The 20,496-nt window shown below is 36.4% G+C and overlaps 1 protein-coding gene across 1 annotated transcript in view; it reads left to right on the forward strand.

Moving 5' to 3' along the window:
* Positions 1-20,496, forward strand: part of DOCK2 (dedicator of cytokinesis 2) — a 167,752-nt gene that overhangs the window by 32,077 nt on the left and 115,179 nt on the right. Inside the window, exons 22-25 of the mRNA XM_062003141.1 lie at positions 341-475; positions 4,022-4,130; positions 9,175-9,245; positions 9,892-9,998. Coding sequence (XP_061859125.1) covers positions 341-475; positions 4,022-4,130; positions 9,175-9,245; positions 9,892-9,998 — 422 coding nt within the window. The remainder of the gene's footprint in view (positions 1-340; positions 476-4,021; positions 4,131-9,174; positions 9,246-9,891; positions 9,999-20,496) is intronic.

The following is a 20,496-nucleotide window of genomic DNA, read 5'->3' on the forward strand; positions in this document are numbered from 1 at the left end:
GTGCTGTTTATTCACTGCTTAATGTAGTAGAAGCAACATTTCATGTTACCTTGTGCATGTATATTGTAAACTTCTTTAAAAATGTTTCCAGGTTTGTGTGAAGTTCTGCTGCTGTTGTGAGATTTCAGATTGCTTTCCTGCTTATGCAGTTAAGAATTTGCTCCTTGTTTGTGTTTACTGCTGGAATTTCTGCAACCTAAATGCAAAACTACAAGCAGTACATTCTGTTGTGCATGCTTGACTAAGCAGAAATGTTTATTTACAGTAGCCAAACAAATTAGGGAAGTTAATTTTAAAAAGGTTATTTTTAAAACATATTCTTTTTTTTTTTTTACTTCAGGAAATTAATGACTGTTCTCAAGACTTACTTGGATACTTCCAGCCGAGGGGAGCAATGTGAACCTATCCTCAGAACTCTGAAAGCGCTGGAATATGTTTTCAAGTTCATTGTTAGATCAAGGACTTTATTTTCCCAGTAAGTACCCAGGCTATTGCCATTTATCTCTCAGCCTAATGTCAGAAATAGAAGTAGACCTGAGAAACAGCAACATCTTTTTTTTTTTTTTTTCCAGAATGGAACTGTATTTTTTATTTCTACAAATAAAATGTAAAAGCTGGCAACTGGCCTAAAGTACAGACATTGCTGAGAGAGGTTTTTTTGGAGAAGGGAATCTACAAAAGTCTCTTTTCTGAGTCACAGTGCAAATAAATTAATTAAAAATACTAGATATATTTAGTAACAGTTCATTTCAAAGGGTAATTATTCTTTATGTCAGGTGGTTAGGCATAAGACCCAATGGGTGGGCAAACATTGTGACAGATGGCTTGAAACTGGATGCTTGTCCTTGAGATCATGGTGTTAAGCAACTTAGATTGTGTGTAGAAAAAGGTGATTTTCAATAATCATTGTCCAACTGAATTTACAGTTTCATATTCCTTGTTAAGGAATTTAGAGGAAAGACTCAATGGACTAAGTATGAATAGCTCAGCCAAAAAGATGAGGCATAATATTTGGAAGTAACATTCTGATTTAGGGAAAAGGGAAGTGGGACGAATGAAGGAGGTGAAAACTCAAAGAAAAACCTACACTACATAAATGTGTCCCCCACATCCTCCCCTAGCCTTTAAGTACTCTCACTATAATGCATAGACCCCATCCACATCCTTAGTTGCCTCTCCTTTTCTGCTTCATCTTATCCTTAGCTGGATTTCCCCTAATATTTGTTCTGTTCTATGTCTGCTACATGGCTGAAGAAATGCAGTGGCAGAAGATAGGCAGTAGTACTCAGGACTATAGGTAGATCTAGTGGTTGGATGTTACATTTGTGGTCAGCAATCAACAGAACAGAAAGATGTTCTGGTTGTTCTGTCTTTAGCTCAGCAGGACTTTTCATACAATTTTTATCTGTTCTATATTCCACTGTCCATTTTTTCCCCAAATCCAAGTAGGTTTATAGTTTTATAAGACTAAGCATATTTGGTTGAGTACATTCAGAAATTATTTGCTACTGGTAACTACTCCTTTAGAAATATTTGTGTCTCTTGGAATTTACTTTTTATGTATGGATACAGATAAACAAGGTGAAAAGCTGCATAAGGAAGGAGTTGATGGTGCTCATGAGAATACAGTATACCTAGTAGTTAAAAAGCAATATGCTGCACATTCAAGTGGCTTTACATATCTAGTCCTTTTAGTTTTCCCTAAAAAGGCTTTGCTGGAGATCTGAAACTCTAAATTCAGCTGAACAACTATTTTTATAGTTAATGGTTGCAAACAATAGCCTCTGGCAAAAGTAACCAAACAGTGAACAGTATCATCTGATACTGTATATCCATCTCTAGCTGTGATGATCTCAGTTGTTGCAGTCAGTTCCCAATTGTCAGATGCCTCATGAAAAAGAAAATATGGGAAAAGTGGATTAATATATTTTCTTTCCATGAGAAATGTTAAGAATTACAATTAAAGCACTTCGCTTCAAAGGGTTTTTAGCTTTATTGGAGATAAATATTTTTAATGAATAGAGATGAGACAAATCTTTAGATCATTCTCATTAATTTGATGGGCTGCTTAAGAAAGTAAAATGCCTTGTTGAAAAGTAAGAGACATTACAAAATGAAAAGTGTGTAGGAAAGAGATGAATAATGACTTCTAATGTTAGACATAAAATGGAAGACTTTTTTTGTCTCGTTGTCAGGCAGATGCATTGAAGATATCCAAATTCTACTTTAATTTGTGTTTATTTGACCCTGTTGAAGCCATAGAGATGTAATGAAAGAAAGGATTTTTTCACTCCAGTTAGCTGAAGGGTATGTCTTGCAGCTGTTTATTCAGGGATTATGTCTTGTAGAAAGGTGGTATCTATTAACCAAAGGTTCACATAATACAGACTCTGAAAACATGAAATATTTGCTTTCCTCCTCTCATAGGCCTAAGGCTGGTTTTGGGGGTGAAATCCATGTACACTGTTGTGGTGCAGTTGTTTGCAAGCAATAATTAGTCATCTTTCAAAATTCACTTTCAGAACAAGTGATGTTAATTAACACAGAAAGTTATGTCTAAATGGAAGTTAGATGATGAGTCAGGAGGTAGAATTATCATTCGGCCTAGTGTAAATCCTGCCTCTCTCCTTGCCCCATGGTTTTAGCAAAGAGCTTCAGATTTCCACCTGCATAAAGAAAAGGTTTGAGAAACTTCATTTACTTTTGCAGCAGTGTTGTATAGTCAAAAATCCTATATCAGTGTATTAGCAAAGTAACTTTAGTAAACACACCGACAGTAACATTGTTGCAGCTTGCACCAGCTTCATTCCCATTGAAAAATGATTCTGAATAGCCTCTACTTGCCACAGTCTACAGTATGTTACAAAAAAATGTTAAATCATTTACCCAAAACCAAGGTCCTAAAATACCACTTGATAATAAGATGGCTTTTCTACAAGTGTGCTTATACTAAAAGACAAAAGCAGGTCTACTTAGATCAGGTGAAGATAATTTTTTTCCTCTACAAGTGATATTTTGGATCTTGGGGTTCATTTTCAGTAATTGGCCTAAATCGAATCTACACCTAAACAATGCAGAGGCCAGGAGCCTGAATAGTGTATTTCTCAATGTTTTCCTTCCCTCAGAACTTCTTGCCAGACACTATGTGAATAGCAGATTTGGTTTTTCCTTGCTCTAGGCAGAAGCTCTAGATTTGCCTTTAGTCCTCTTAAGGATTTAAGTTTCAAATTGCAAAGTGAAGCACATGGCACTGAAATACATGACTTTAAAAAGAGAGGTTTTTCTCTTCTGATAGAGAAGGCAGTAAATGGGAGGTACAACATGTAGTTCACAATATCCTGCACATATTTCAGACTGTGACCTTGTTTTATTTCAACTTTTGAAAGCTGTTTCAGGCAACTAATTTAACATGTTACCAGTGATTTTACTGTTCATGCAAGCAGTACTTAGTATGAATAGCTAGAATGAACAGTACAAGAGAGATAATCTATATGATTCAAACTTTAGGACAAAGAATGAAGAAATAATGGTGTGAACTTAAAGTAAATGCATTTTTTTACTTTGAAGCACAAGGACTTTTCAGAAAGCAGGCCGGTTAAGGGAGACCTTAAAAATAGCTACTTGAAAAAGTGGTGATAACAGCAACAGAAAGAAACAGTTTTAGTGTGTGAAAAATATCACAGATAGCTCAATTGTAGTGGAGGGAGGGAAAAAAAATCAGATCTTTATTTTATATGTAAGGCACTTTGAAAGTGAAATGACTTTTTTTCTAAGCTCACATCTGGGAAGTGTCATTCTTTAGAGGCTTTTAATAAAAGATGAAAAGGATTATGTTATGTTCAAGCTGAAGAATTTCAATACAATATAGTGAGTAGCAGATAGAACCTACTGGTGAAGTACCTATGTGCATAATGTTGGATCAACTTATAAAATGTATTTTTAAGGTCATGTTAAATTTGTTATGTATAGGACTAAGCAACTTCCTGATTCTGAAAGGATAACTCAATACATCTCTTAACAGATTATATGAAGGCAAAGAACAAACTGAATTTGAAGAATCTATGAGGAGACTCTTTGAATCCATCAACAACTTAATGAAAAGCCAACATAAAACTGCCATTTTGTTGCAGGTTGGTGTGTGCTTGTAAGCAAGCTAGTTTGGGGATATTTTTTTTCGTGGCTTTGATTTGTGAGATTTTTCTTTTTCCTCTTTGGAAAATTATCCTTTGTGTTTCTTTTGTAATTACCCTTTATTACAAGACTAAGTTGTCAAATAAAATTTGATGCCTAAGCTGAAAAGGTCGAGAGAGTATAGATTTAGCTAATTCGGTGAATGTAGTGAAAGAACCAAAACACAGATGCTTGAATCTTTCAGTGACTCTAATGAACTGAAGCCTCCTGTGGGAGCTGAATGTTTAATTCTTGATTTCCTTCAGGTAATGCGAAAGAGAGATTCCACCATTTTCATTTGAAAAGTGAAGTCTATAATATCAGCCTTTTGGAGATATGTTAACAACTCAAACTAGGATCAAACTTTCCCATACAGATCAATCAGAATTATTCTAACACTTAGGAATCTGGGTTTTTTTAAGAGAACTAGAAAAGAAGGAGCTACTAAGATCATTAATATCCAATAACTGGTATGTAGCTCTCCATTAAAATAGGAAACTATCAATGTTTCCCATAAAGTAGGAAGCAGAAGATTTTATTGGGTAACTGCAATACTGATGCTTCATACATTCTTTATTATGAACTCATTGTATTTATTTGGCTTGACATCTCCTCTGTTTTTTGTGTTTGTATTCCTTTTGCTATGGCTTATGTTACATGTGGAAGTCAGTAAAAAAAGTCTCTGCCATGATTTTCTGACACTTAGCATGGAGTAACAAAAAACCCCATCCATCAAAAACTCCATGTCAGTCACAGGAGCTTCCACAATGGACAATAGATTTTTCTGTGCTTATTTGGAAGAGATTTCTACTGTAATATTTTAGACTTCAGCTCTGGTAGGTGGATGTGACTTGTCCATAACATGCCAGAAAAATGAAGATAACATCAGAGAAATATCAGAGAAGTAAATTTTAGGAGCTTTGAAGAAAACTCAAGTGATTGGATTTCTCAGGATGTTGAAACTGAACTAGTTTGCAGAGCTTTGGGATGTGAGTTCTGTAGCTCTTATTTCACCCTTTGTTGTCCAAATACTCAGGAGGTTTAGCTTTAAAATATTATTAAGGAATTATTTTGCAGCTTGAAATACTTGCTGGTGTCTTCTAACAACTATTTTTCTAAACTTGGTACTTGGTGTTTAAGTCAGTAGTAATTTCCCAGTGATTTTTAATGATAGCAATCATAATCAGACTTGTGTTGAATATTAATTCAGTCAGGAAAAGATGATTTATAAAGCTACATGTCATATGAAACAGCCTAGTCAGTGCTAGAAGCACTTTATTGTTTCAATTTCATTTTGTCTTCTGAGTGATATCTTACTTCCTAATCTGTTACATGCAGTACAAGTTTACCAAAAGTTAAAAATCTAGCTTTTCAATCTCTTGTTTTAAAGCTGGCTGGAGGGGGTAGAAGCTTTGACTTACTTTACTGCCCAAGCCTTGAGAAAGGTAGTTATCCCGTTCTGTTTCACGTAAACCATGAGTTTTTATTCTGTAATTGGTGAAGTTTCCTCTTTTGTTTAAAGATACAGACAGAATGCTTCCCGGTTTCAGCATTGCATGAAGTCATTTTAGCTCAGTTAGGATTGGAATATCCATATTCTAACTTTGATGATGTTTGAAAGTAAACATATGAAGTGGAGAGTGAAGTGTTTTCAGATCGTTGGATGTTAGTTCATCTCTTATGGTGAAGATTGAGAATGTTACAAATTCACTAGTACAAGTATCAGTGTGTGTGTGCAAAGTAAGGATTCCTCCTTTTAAGAGACTTTTCAAAGATTGTTCTTCTAATCATTTGATTAATCATTATTTTGCAGAGACGACGTTACATCTCTGTTTCATGTATCAGTTGATTCTCTATGGCTATTACTATTGAATTCTTTTAATTTTTAGAGATAGCTTTTCCTAAAGTTAGTGCTTCTGAGGATAGACTTCTTGAAGTCTGGAAACCTGGAAATAGGTTTCCAGAACCTGCAAATACTTTGGTCAAGGAAGAATCTGGGGATAATGGGATGTAGGTAGATGTTAGCATCTTCTTTCCTTCCTCTGAGCTCTCAGGCATAGCACATCATTTTCTGCAGGTATGTTTTGTGTCTGTGGACATCAACATGTATTTCTGGGCATCAAAATATGAGGAATTATTTAAAAATTTCAGATTATGTATCTTTATAAGGTCATACTATTGATGTCTGATTTGTAGTCTGTGAGTGTGCCCTTTCATTGACAAGCTGGTGCTTTCAACCTTAAATTACAGATCAAGCCCCAGCTTCTTTTCAAAAACCTGTTCTATTTCCCTAGTAACACATCACATTTGACCTGCAGATGGTCTTGTCTGTTGCAAATGTCAGCTACACCAAACTTGGTCCTAGGCACAGATTTCAAGTAGTAATATTCCCATTTCTGTGCATACTTTCAGAAACCTTATATGAAATCTCAAGTTCATGGAAACACAAGAAGAAGAAATTGTCTGTGACATAGAAAAAGATGAAAATAATGTAATGTGAAGATGCTACCTTTTCCCTCTTATTCTTTCCCACACATTTTTGAGCCATCTGTGATACTACAGTATATTCTAAGAGCTTAGAACTGTCCAGAGGTGCATAGGTTACTTACGAGAGAATAAGATTAGAACGGTACTGATAGTGATGCTTTGATTGTGGTGTACAGTAGGGAATGGAATAGTAACTTGTTAAAGTTGTCTTGGTAGCAAATAAAATGAGACAAAGAAGCCAAGCACCAATGATATCTTCAAATGTTCGTTCTATCTCATGGGTACTCACATTTCATGAAAAGGTACAATGTAACATTGCAAAAGAGGGCAACTAAGAAAATAAGCTTGGTCAGGAGTAAAGGTTAAATGAATGTAACAGGATATTGTATACATAAGAAATAATTTTCTGCAATGCTATGGCTTTATCTGTATCTTGCTTTAAAAATTAGTCTCTAAGGTCTAAAGAAGGCAAAACATCTCATAGTGCTTGCTAGGAGATTTTTATGACTTCATTAAGGGCAATGCTCAGCTGTGTCCATAGTGCATCATTTGAAGCAATTATTGCAAATGAAACTTGGGAGCCTAAAGGAATGCAGGGGAAATACTTGGTGTACTTCAGTTGGTACTACATATCTTCAGAGAAATGGCAGCTATATCCTTCCCATTTTCCTCCTCATGCAAGTGCAGAATAGGGAATATGTAGGAAGGTATCACAACAGTCAAATTTCAGTAGAGTACTACTTGAGGTATTTTGTGGCCATGGGTGGCCCTACCCTTTGCAAACATCATTTGCAGTAACTGTGAATTGATGTAAAGTGAAATTTAGATGCTGCTATTTTATAGTATCTTCATATAGTATCTGTTGCTTGAAGAGCAAGGAACAACACATTGCTGAAGTAAAACTGGGGCTAGTACAAGGCTTCTAACCCACAACAGGTATTTGTACAGGTGTTTCAAATGGGCACGTTTCACAGTCTAAAATAAAGTAACTCTTTTTCCCAACCTGTTTCAAGGAGCTAATAGTGGCTTAACACAAGTAGAAGATAAAATCTTTTTCTTGAAGTGACAACAGCCTTTAAAATGCTTCATTGACCTTGCCAGGATTCTCTTTACTATGGTTTTGGATTTACAGCAGCATGCAAATATAATTGATATGATTAAATCTATTTTTAGTTATAAGTTCATCATGGCAACAGAGTTTAGCTATAGCTTTTTTTTTTTCCCTGAGAATTTTTGTGCAGTAACCAAAAAAATGATGCTGAGGTCAGATTTTCACATAGGCAAAAATGTTTTTGGCAAGGAAGCATTTTGGTTGTCATCTGAAGTAAGAGCAAACATGGATTTGTTTTAGATAAATGACTAACCCTAGATGATGTTTCTTTTGCAACTAGGGATTGCACAGAATCTTTAAGGAAGTTTGAACTTCTGTAAAAGAGTTCTAGTGTAGGTGACCTATTGAAAAAGGAAGATGAGGAGAGAATAGAAAGGAGGAGAGTGATGTGCTGTAAATTATTTAACACTCGATCAAAAATAACTTTAAAACCAGACTCTACTTTTGCTTGGAATTTATTACAGCTCTCAGCCAGGAAGTGTGGCATTTTTGAATGTTTAAAGTATTTAAGAAATACAAACTTGTTAGTGGGAAGGTAAATCACAGGTTGTTTAGTGAATGCAGAAATCATTGTAGGCAGCTCTTAACATCTAACGTGTAAGTAGAGAAATGAGTGAAAAATGGCCTGGAATGTGTTAAAATTGTTAAACATTTTTGCTTTTTATTGCAAGGTTTTTCACTGTATGTGCTTTCAAAAGGTATTATAAAAGCTAACTAGCTCAAGCTACCAAGGAATTTTATGATGCTAAGTACTGCAAGTAGGTCTTATGGATCTTAGCCTCAAATGTTAGTAAGGACTTTGAGCCAGAATATTACCTGCTTAAGTATTCTTGTCCATGTAAGGATAGTAACACATATCTGTTACCCTGGTCATCTTTAAAAATTGGATTGTTCCTCTACACTTTCAAAATATACTTCAGAAGTCAGTAGACTAAGATAGACTGTCAGATCGCTCAGCTGCAGTTGGATGGATGAGATGATGCCCCATTTCACTCATTCCAGAAAGATTAGCTTTGGGGTGGGTAGATGACTGTTACCTTGACTTCTGCCCCCATCATAGCACATCTCTGGATGGAATGAATCACAATGTATGATCAAAGAGCTCCTTCTTTGATTGATGCTTGGTTTATATGTTTGCATCATAATGATAGTCTTAGTGGTCTATAAGAATATGATCTATTGTATTTACGTTCCTCCCATATCCTCAGTATAAGAACCCTTGTGTGACTAGTACTGTGTGGTGAAATTAATATTCAAATGTGATGTAAAACTTCAATCTGAGTAAAGAAGTCATAGTTCATTATTGTTTGTTTTGTGTACATGTGTTTAAATGATGTGCTCTATGTTGTTTCTTTGCTGTATATGCAGATAACGGCACAGAATTAACAGTCTTTCCATCAATTCAGGTTGCTGCATTGAAGTACATACCATCAGTTCTTCATGATGTTGAAAAGGTCTTTGATGCCAAGTTACTGAGGTGAGCAGCTTTTGAATATTTAGCAGATGTATCACGTGGTGTACAGAATGTATTGCTGGGTGTCAATGATTTCTTATTGATCACTTTAACAGTGCTATGCCAGTCTGCACTGACCAAGACAGAGGTGGAACTCTGGGCATGCATTTTTAACAGGGAGTTCTTGTCTGACTTACACAATTCATGATGGCCTCCCAATACTTAAGCAGTAACTTGATAAATAACATGAGCAAGTGGAACTTTCTATCTTTCGTTTTCTCCTCTTCTCTCCCTGACCCTCCCTTGAATTCTCTATTGCAGAAAACCAAATCTGATTTTAAGAGTTTGAAATAAGTATCTTCATTTGTCAGACAATGACAAATTGCCTCCACACACACAAAAATATCTTTGTTCCATTGAAAACAATTGAAGGGAATAAACATTTGTAAACATAGCTAAAATCTAGTTAATCCTTATCCTATTTCTCTTGGAAGTTATCTTTCCAACCTGCTACTGATCTCTTGTCAATATTTAAGATATGGTAAATAAATCCAAGTCTTAAAAAAGAAATTAATGTCTAGAAATATATGATCTCTTGTTCTTTCTGTCCTTATTAGCACATGATGAATTCATCTGCATGGCATTTATGACACTTTTCTTTTGCCTGCAGCCAACTACTCTATGAATTTTACACTTGCATTCCACCAGTGAAACTACAGAAGCAGAAAGTGCAGTCCATGAAGGAAATAGTACGCAGCAATCTTTTTAAGAAACAAGGTAAATACAAAATGCCTTCAAGGCTTGAAATAAATAGGTGTGAAAATGTTGACTGACTTATGTTCTGTGCAATCACTGTTTGAATTTGAGTAAAACTAATACTGAGAGATGTAATGCCAGAGGTCTGACCTCTGGAGAGCGTTCTCCTCTTTCTGCAAGTCAGCTGTTGTCTAAAGTGTGATTGCTAACACAGAACAAGGAATAGATGACTCTCAGAGGAATAGTTTTGTATGGTTTTCCTGTGATATTATGATTAGATGAGTGGAACTATATGTATCCTTTAAACACATTTGTAAGCTGAAATAGGAAGATGAAGTGAAGTCTTGTAAACACAGATAATGTTATATAAGGCCTCTGCCTGAGCAGAGGGAAAATCTGATTGTGCTGTAGTATAGCTCAACTGCAATGCAGCATCTCCATTGAATGAACATGTTTCTTAACCTTTATCAGAACTTAGTGTCTTTCCAACTCTCTGAATAGCAGTGATAAGTGATACTGCAATGTCTTTATCAGCCTGTGCTTAGTTTTACTTCGTATTATCACAGGGAATTTTTGCTGAAGAAGTCCTAGGAGAGAAGCCCAGTTTTACATGGTTAACTTCATCTCCACTGTTAAATGTTCTGTCTCCTTTTTTTGTGAACTGGATGGCTTTCTTCTCTCTCTGCATCTTGCTGCTGTGTAGAAGACCTCTAGAACTTCAAAAGGCACACTAGCTACTTCAATGTCTATTTTCTCAGAACTTCACTTTCTGACATTTTTTAGGTAATGACGCTAGGAACTTGACAGTATGACAGTGGGTAGGAAATACTGCTGAGCATGAGTAAAGTAGGAGAGGTTTATTCTGCTTATCTCAGTCTTCTGTGTTGCCAGAAGAGTGATGCAGTTCTAACTAGGACAGATAAAAATTCAACTTTATTTTAGGATCTGTGTTGCATTCTGTTGTAAGCTGTAACAAGAGTTCTCTGAGTTTCAGACTATAACAGATTTCCTGGACAAGAATCAGGATAAAATCATAGCTGCTTTTATTGTTTAGATTGAATGGAATAGTATTTTAACTGAAATTGATGGAAATATGTTCATGGCTGCCAGCTGTAGTTTTAATTTTTTTAACCATGTGTAAGACTCAGGTTTTTTTAATCGTTGGAACTGAAATAGTTACAGCTTGAGTGTCTGCAGATATTGATCCAGAATGTTAAAAGCGGATCCAACTAGTTAATTTTCAAGCAGATCTAATTGTGTACTCACAATTTTTTTCTGGTAGTTCACTGTATTTCTCTTTTACCAGTACAGTCTGATATATCGTTGCATTACCAGTTGTTTTTACTGCTGCTTCTTCTAAGTTCAGAAGTATCAGTCTTAGTTTTACCTCTGCTTCTTGTGGTGAATAGCATTTAGACCAGAAAGAAACATATACTGTCTGAAAACTGAAAGATTCTTGAGTAAAAGTAATGCATGCACAAACTCCTACTCTTATTATAGTTCAATCAGTTACCTTGACTGTGTTCATTACTGAGAAATTAAGTGTAAACAGTAATATTTTTATCTCCAGTTAACCCACTTCTTTGTTATTTGCAAGAACAGTTAGAGACTTAAAGCAGTTGGCTATTTGGAGTTATAATAGTACTAAGGATATTGTTTTAATCTGCCTTTTGCTAACTGTTATACCTTTAGTGAGATACTTTAGTCTCCAGTCAAATACTACTTTTCTGGAAGGAACTTCAACTTACTGTTTTGTCTCAGAAAGGTAGAAGACAGAGAATAGGAGCAGGCACTGCTGGGGAATGACAATGGATCAATAATTTTTCTTTAAAGAAACTTGTCTCATTGAAATAAGTTTGTTATTGGTTCATCCATCAGGAATGTTGGTCAGGACAACAGATACCATGCTTGTATAATAAGGAATAAAGCCTTAATAAAGATCCAGAAGGTAAATAGCTGAACGTACAATAACCTGTGTGCTTCACAGTTCTGCTGACTTGCATCTTATTCCTTTAGGGCACATCCCACAGCTCCTTTATTCCATATCTATGCATATTCCAGAAGGGTAAAGAATGGGGTTTTGGATTCCAAAGAAGCTCCTATTATAGTCTTAGTGTGGTACTTCTTTCACGTCTTTAACAGGCCTTTACTTTTAGCTATGGTTTGTTACTGCAAAATATTCTGTAAAGCTTTTACTGCTTGCAGATAAATGATAATAACAGATTGCTGCTTGCTTATAAATGCAGCTTATCTGATGTCTTGAAATATATAGCTGGTGTATCATGGAAAGTGTCTACCTCAGAACATCTTGTGAATTATAAAAACAGTTCAGATTTCTATCTCTATAGTTTTAAGGTAATGATGAATAAGAAATTTTGTTAAGAGATTTTCTAATTATGAGGAGCATTTCTAAAAACAATAGATGATGCTTTTTGGGAACTACTGACCAGGTAATCAATACATTTTTTATTTTTCCTAGACAGGTAATTGTGGATTCCTTTAGTTTTACATTTTTTTTCATAGCATCAAACACTTGAGCAGCTGAGACCATAAAGGTAGCATATAATACTTAAACTGCTTGCCAACCTAACTGCTTTCACTTGATCCTCTCTATCTACAGAGGTCATTATCACCCAAACTTGTACTATTAATTGACAGTTACAGTGTGTGCATGTGATAATATGTACAAATTAACATCTTGCTGGTATCCTTTTGGTGATTACATATGCAAGGTCTGTCTTAAAATGTTTTTACTCTAATGCTTGGGATATAATGATATGATAATACTGCTGCTTTTAGAGCCTTGGGAAATAGATTGATCTTTTTTTAATAATTAACACAAGACACAGATCTCTGAAGAAGCAGTTGAAATAGAGAAATCAAGTTGATGTCACTTTTAAATAAAGCTAAAATATGCCCAGTTTGTTTTAGTTTTTTTTATGACATAAGAATATTCTGACCAGAGAATATTCCTGCTAACTACAGCATATTCATTTCAAGATTTTATACTTCCATATCTCAATAAAGTCACAGAACAGAAAATTCACACATACCTGAGCCTGACAATTTCCCCTTTTTTTTCCCCTCTTGCAGGGGTAGGGAGTGGCAAGCATAGCTTTTCACACACCTTTCAACCATCCACAGTGCAACCCAGTTAGGGTCAAATGGAATCTTGCAAGTGTATTTACCTTTTCATGAGACCATTCAGTGGCAAAGTATGGCCAACTAACAATGTTACTGTTGCCTCAGGCACTTTATCCAAGTATCTGTTAGGACATTTAGTAACAGAGTTCCTCTTTTGGATGATGATCTGCGTAACTTTCCTTTTACCCACCCTGCCCTGCATGGTTAAAGGCAGAAAATCAACCTTGGGATTAATTGTGGAGTATTCTATTATTTTATTATTATTTGCATGTATGTTTTGTTTTCATCTGGGATTTAACCTTCAAGTTGTAATTACCATAGAGGAAAGCCTACAACATGTTTTTCAGGCAGTGAAGCATGGGAAGAGACATACAATTAAGTATCTCTGGTATTAAAGTAATATGAAAAAGCTTCTGCACAGCAAATAGCAAACACATCCTTTTTCTTGTGCATTGCTATGGTTTAAAATAGAAAGTTCTAAAGCTGAGGTTTTTTTCTCTACATTAAATACAATTGATTCTAAAATTAATTGGGTAGAGAACCAACTGTGTGTGTAGGGTGTAGACAGTGCCTGATTCATTACTCCCAAGCAATGAGGTGGAAGGTAATTTACAAGAACGGAAGCATATGTAGCATATCACAAAATGGGATGCAGCATAATAATTAAGGTAAGATTGCCAACAATATCATTAACTAAAGTTCACATTTATCTAGAACAGGTAGTATTTTTTTTTTTCTGACATGAATATGGAATATATTTAACTACATGGCTAATTGCAGTGAACTCTGTTAATTTGAATGTGTTTCAAATCATCCATTTTTCCTTCAGGCTTTAGTATTTAATCTCTTCCCATGTAATGCATTGCAGTTCCAGTTAAAGTTATTTATTTTCATTCCCAATGGTATTGTCTTTATAATTTAATTAGATTTCATATATTAGTATTTCTCTTCCCTTATCCATTGATGTTCACAGCATTTTCTAAGGAAGCAGACTTGTGAAAACATGAAAATGTGGTCTAAAGAAAAAAAAAGCCAGTAAAATGTATCTTTATTAACTAAATTACACATGAACCTGAAGTTAGAAACCTTGATGCTGAGTTGAATTTATTGGTGTGTGTTCCCAGGCATTCCAATATTTTCACTGTAACGTGTCATGGAACAGAGTGCTTTTACCAGAATGGATGCACAGTCCTCTCTTAACTGCTGCTGTAATTGATCTTCAGAAGCCCCACAGCCCCACAGCACTTTCACAAGCATTTAAATTACAGTGACATATTTTTTTTTGTTAAGGCATTGATTTCTTTTTCCACTCTGTAACTGTAATACACCTTAAAGAGGTTCTGGTGGTTCAGGTGTTTGAGTGGCTGAAGGCAGGAAGATTGATTGATGCTTTTGACTGCTTTTTCACTTTCACCATGATGTTTAAGGTCATTCTAACAGCGTATGTAAACACAGGCATAGGCACTTACCCAGTTTTATCTTCATACAGTATTATGTCCTTCTTGATCAGAAGACAAGAAATCTTCTTCAACTTAATCTTTGACACTGCTTTTAGATCGTTTCATAATTCATTATTTCAAAACAGCAGAGGGGAGGAAATGGTTATCTTGTCCTGTATAAGCACCCCTAATGGGATTTCAAAGTCTCATTTATGATGTAAAGAAACTACCTGTGTCGTATATTTTTCCTTTTGTACAGTGAGACATAAGGGATTATTCTCTCTCTTGTAAAATTCTCTATTGGACCTACAAAAGGAAAGTTTTGTTGTAATTATTTCACTTCTGTGTCCAACTTTTGATGCATCACTGGGTTTTTTTAGGAAACCAATTGCCAAAATTCCCTGACCATCTCTTTCTTACTGAGAGGTCACCAAATTAAGATGTAGCTGTTTATGAATTACATGCAATTTTTGTTGTAGTTAATGTTTATGAGCTTGTAATATTTGGAGCTAGAATTTTATTCTAAGCTGACCATGGAATATTCACTGGCATCATGCTGAAATTTTTAGATCAGTTGGGAGAATTGTTTTCTTATAGGTGTGAAATGAATATAAAGTGCTTAAACATACAATAAAATGTGTGTGTATTCACACTGCTGCTTTTGACTTTGTGTTCTCTAGAGGTCCACTCACGATTAGGAGTTTGTGCTATAGCAGAACGCTGCGAGATCTGTTCCAAAGAATATAAACTCTAAGTAGGTCACACAGATGGTCACTGGCAGGGACGGGAATAGAGTTTGAGTCTCTTGGCTCAAAATCCAGGTCCTGTGCTCACTGTGGCTCTGGTTGTAGCTACTGCATGTTCAGCATATGCAAACCACTTGCTGATTTTGAAAGAAGAGGAGCAAGAGACATGTGTTAGCAGTAGGGGTTAATTTGCCAGAAGAAATGCTGAGATTATAGTAATTTTCTTTTTTCCTAACTGAAGAACTCTTACTATTCTGCTGTTGTTTGAACAAGATAGTATTTGCACATATCCATAGTTAGTTTGGTTTCCTAATATTTATGTGTACATTCCTGAGTTTTACCTGTGAAATATTCTTTCATCTCCCTGTTTGAAAAACATTGGTAGTTCATGTGTTGGTGATATAGGAAAGCAAAGATTTAAGTCAGCTCTGGGATTTATTCCTTAATAACTAATGCACGTATAAATGTGTTCTAAATTTATGATGTGTAGCTGAGGAAAAGTGTCACTAGGTTGGTCCTGTGCTGTGAATTTTGTGGTTTATTTAATTACATACAGGTTAAACTATGGCATCTGCAATATTCAATTTAAGAAGAACCAGTAAGATAAAATAGGTAAAGTCTAATAGAGCATGTGTAATACAGGAGGAAGTGAATGCCAAAGGGTTTACTAATGTCATGTTTTGGTACAGTAGAGCCATAGCAATCCAAGATTGTCCTGCCAGACACTTTACTGAATTTTTCTGTCTGCAAAAAAATACCCAGCAAGATTTTTGTTTCATCTTGTTCAGAATTCTTCTTTCTGAAGGTTTGAATTTGTTAGATAGGCTATGATCTGTCAGGAAATGCAAGTTTGTGCTGTGTAATGCACCAGCAATGTAATATTTTATTGGTTTATCTTATTTTCTTTTAGAGATCCAGTAGTGATTTCAGTGACATGAAGTCAGGGTCGACTAAGAAAAATTTGAGAGTCAAGATGGTTGTATATAATAAAAATTAAGTTTATCTTCTCTCTTCTGTATTACCCAATTAAAGATAGGGGGGGGAAGTGTATTGTTTTCACGTTTAGGACTTAAGAAATTGTAAAACAGCAGAAGGAACAATGACTTCTGATTAACTACCTTTCAGTTTAATTATTAGTACCAGGATTAAGTTACAAATACTGATTTTTAACTACTTCTGTAATCTTAGGTTGTATTGTTACTGATACAAGTTCTTAAAGCAAAGGGGACAAATTCCTTTAAAATCATTTTTGTTGAAACACAAAATCTTTCTTGTGGTTTCATTCTTGAATATTGTACTTAGCTTTCAAAATATTACTTTCAGAAACACTTCTGAGTGGATTTTCTTTTCCTTTCCTGCTTTTGTAATACGCAGTACTGTCTTGGGGATACATTTACCTTTAAAGCTTCATTTTAAGTCCTGTATTAATTTTTTTGCCAGTTGTATTCCTCCAATATTTTGCTAAGGATAATCATAGCATATCACAGAATCACAGAATGGTAGGGGTTGGAAGGGACCTATAAAGGTCATCTAGTCCAACCCATTTCTAAAGAAGGTCCACCTAGATCAGGTCACTCAGGAACATGTGCAAACGGGTTTTGAAATCCTCCAGAAAAGGAGCTTTCACACCCTCCCTGGGCAGCCTGGGCCAGGGCTCCATCACTCTCACACTAAAGAAATTTTTAATGCATATCTGTATGTGTTAATGTGCATGCATTTGTGATCATAGAATCACAGAATGGTAGGGTTTGGAAGGGACCTTTAGAGATCATCTAGTCCAACCCCCCTGCAGAAGCAGGTTCACCTAGATCAGGTCACGTAGGAACTTGTCCAGGCGGGTCTTGAAGCCCTCCAAGGAAGGAGACTCCACAACCCCTCTGGGCAGCCTGTGCCACTGCTCCGTCACTCTCACAGTGACAGAGTTTTTTCTTATGTTTAAGTGGAACTTTTTGTGTTCCAGCTTCATCCCATTACCCCTTGTCCTGTTGCGAGCTACTATAGAAAAACGGGATGGCCCAACCTCCTGATACCCAGGATGTGTGATGAACACATGGCAATTAAAGCCATTACTTTCTTTTGTTTATGGACGACTAGATGACAAGCTCAATATTGCTATTGGTAATTTCTTGTTAGACTTGATAAATTAGGGTAGGGTTTTGAGTTATATTTTTTTTTCTGATCTTGATATGTAGAGGGAAATCTAAATCAAGTTAGGTGAACTAGTTTTAACAATGAACTTCTAAATTTATGTGTGAAAACTTCAAGTACAAAAGAGAGAACAAAGATGTTTTAGAGAAGTTGATTAGAAACTGTTTCCTTTAGCACAATGTTGTTCTTCCATTGAATGAAAGCTGAAAACACACAAGTTGGAATTTATCAATATTCTATAATCCAAAAAAAATGCAGATTTACAAATCTGCCAAAGGGGATGTGCTGGGAAGCATTTGTGGCAGGCTGGCAGACTCTAACGATTGCAAGCTAGAAAAGGCACTGAACGCTTGAAGCGTTGTTTTGGCTACAGCAGCGACAGTGTTAGATGTTGCTCTGGCTGTCTTCAGATGCATACTATTACTCAGCTCCCGTGAGGAGTGAAGAAACTTGATGATAGGTGTTGAAGTTGTGAAGTGAATGTCCTCTGCTGTGTTACTCTTGGTCGCACTGATGTGCTGTAACTGTCACTGCTGTACCTATTCTGTACCAAGCCTGGTTTGCTAAGAGGTGCTTTGAATGGTCAGCAATAGTGTTGAGTGCTGGCTTTGTGGGATCAAACATTGTGTTTTTCCTTCTTGTGTCCCCAGATTGTAAGAGACAAAAAGAATTGGTGCCTTACAGTGCTGTCAGAATCTGTAGGTGACCTATGGTACTTCCCCTCTCTGTGGCTCTCATCTAAACTGTGAAACTTGAATTTAGATTTAGCATTGATTAATATGTACACAACTTTAAATTCTTGACTTTTGGGCTCCCAGCAAAGAATGAAGAGAAAGAGTTTTAATAGAAAGATGCCTGCAGTTGTGAACATATGCCCTTTGTTAGGAAGCATGGCACTTTAATCGAGCACTGACTGCCATCAGAAGTTAGTCCTCATTGAAGGAATGTTGTGCACTGATTTTATTTTTAAGACCTTGCTCTAAATCTGTATTCAGATGACACCAATGTCCTTATTAAATTGGCATGCTAGTTTTCAAGTGGGCATGAAGCCATTCTAACAGATGGAAATGACTACAGGCATGCCAGGGAATCAAGAGAAGTGTTTCCTAAGGGAGAGGAAAGTGGTGTTAAATCTTTATTACCATTTTGGCTGCACATATGAGGCAGTCAGGAATGATACCCGTCTGTGTTTTTTGCTGAAGGATATGCAAATGTCTTTTTTAATGACATTGTTGTATTAATGACTAGGAGTTTGAATTTCACTTACCTGGTACAGAAGAAATCATTAGGTATCTTCTGATAGAGTATGAGATGAGGTAAAAAATCCCAATTGAATGCAAAACTGTAAACATGTGACTGCTTAATCTCTTATGAGAATGGATCTACCTGCCCCTATTTGGAAAGATGCTAGCAGAGAACTTCTCTCTGAGAAGTGTGTTGGAATTTGGCATAGAAAAATCCATACAACAATACGTCTTTTGACAGACCTTGATGAAACAAATGCAAAATGCTCAAGCTGTATGTTGATGTTTTATGTATTCAAGTGCAGTTTGGGGCAGCACGTTTCATTCTGGCTTCTACAAAAAAAGGCAGAACAGTTGTATTTTCATGGGTTGGAACATTAAGGAAGAGTACATTTGTCTTTGGCAAAGTTGTCATGTCATTTATCAAGCAAAAAATCAGCTGGTACTTAAATAGGCATCTCCCTCCCTGCCTCCCCTATGTAACTCCTTCATCTGTTTTGAGCTTTCCTGGGGGAGAGATGTGTGTGTGAATTGTTTAATCATACATTTATAGAACTGTTCAAGTTGGAAAAGACTCTTAAAATCAAGTCCAACTGTAAATCTAACATTGCCAAGTCCACCACTAAACCTTGTCCCTAAGTGCCACATATACACTTTTAAGTACCTCCAGGGATGATGAGTCAACCACTTCCCTGGGCAGCCTGTCACAGTGCTTGGCAGCCCTTGAGGCAGTTCCTTATCATCCTGTCACTCATTGTTTGGGAGAAGACACGGACCCCCTGGCCACAACCTGCTGTCAGCAAGTTCTAGAGAGTGAAAAGCTCTCCTCTCAGCCTCCTTTTCCTCCAGGCTGAACACCCCCAGCTTCCTCAGCCACTATTCATCAGACTTGGGCTCCAGACCCTTCACTAGCCCCAATGCCCATCTCTGGGCACTCTCTCCAGCATCTCAATGTCTTTCTTGTAGTGAGGTGCCCAAAACTGAACACAGTATTTGAGGTGTGACTTCACCAGTGCCAAGTACAGGGAGATAATTACTTCCTTAGTCCTGTTGGCCACACTATTTCTGATATAAGCCAGGATGCCATTGGCCTTCAATGGCCATCTGGGCACACTGCTGGCTCATGTTCAGCTGCTGTCATTTAACACTCTCAGATTCTTTTCCCATAGGCAGCTTTCTAGCTGCTTATCCCCAAGCATTGCCTGTGGTTGTGGCCCAAGTGCAGGACTTGGCGCTTGACCTTGTTGAACCTCATACAATCAGCCTTGGCCCATGGATCAGCCTGGCAAGGTCCCTTTTGGAGAGCCTTCCTGCTGTCAGGCATTTTGACAGTCCTGCCTATTGGTGTCATCTGCAAACTTACTGAGTGTACACTCCATAGTAAGTTTATATCATCAAGTACTTCAGCAGAAGATTTTACTTGATCTATGTCTTTTCTTGATTACCCTCTTCTATGATTTTCTTATTATTTTTTTCTCCTTTTCCCTAACAAATGAGATGTTGATGCCCAAACAAGCACTTTGATCACAATGATTACATAACTTGTGCAATGATACCTTAATATTACAATCTAGAATGCATATACCCATTCAGTAAACTTTTTTTTTGGCCCAAGATAATAAAGAGCTTTCATATTTTGTATAACATTCCAGTGAAATGGTTTGAACAGAGACTTATAAAGATGACAAGGCATGACTACAGTTTTATGTTAGCACTAGTGTACCTGCAGGCTCAGGCTGAGGCCAGGGCTTTTTTGCTGCAGATGCCAGTCTTTTTCAGTTATTGTGTTTATCAGAAC

The sequence above is a fragment of the Colius striatus genome, chromosome 9, assembly GCF_028858725.1.
Source record: "Colius striatus isolate bColStr4 chromosome 9, bColStr4.1.hap1, whole genome shotgun sequence".
NCBI lineage: Eukaryota > Metazoa > Chordata > Aves > Coliiformes > Coliidae > Colius > Colius striatus.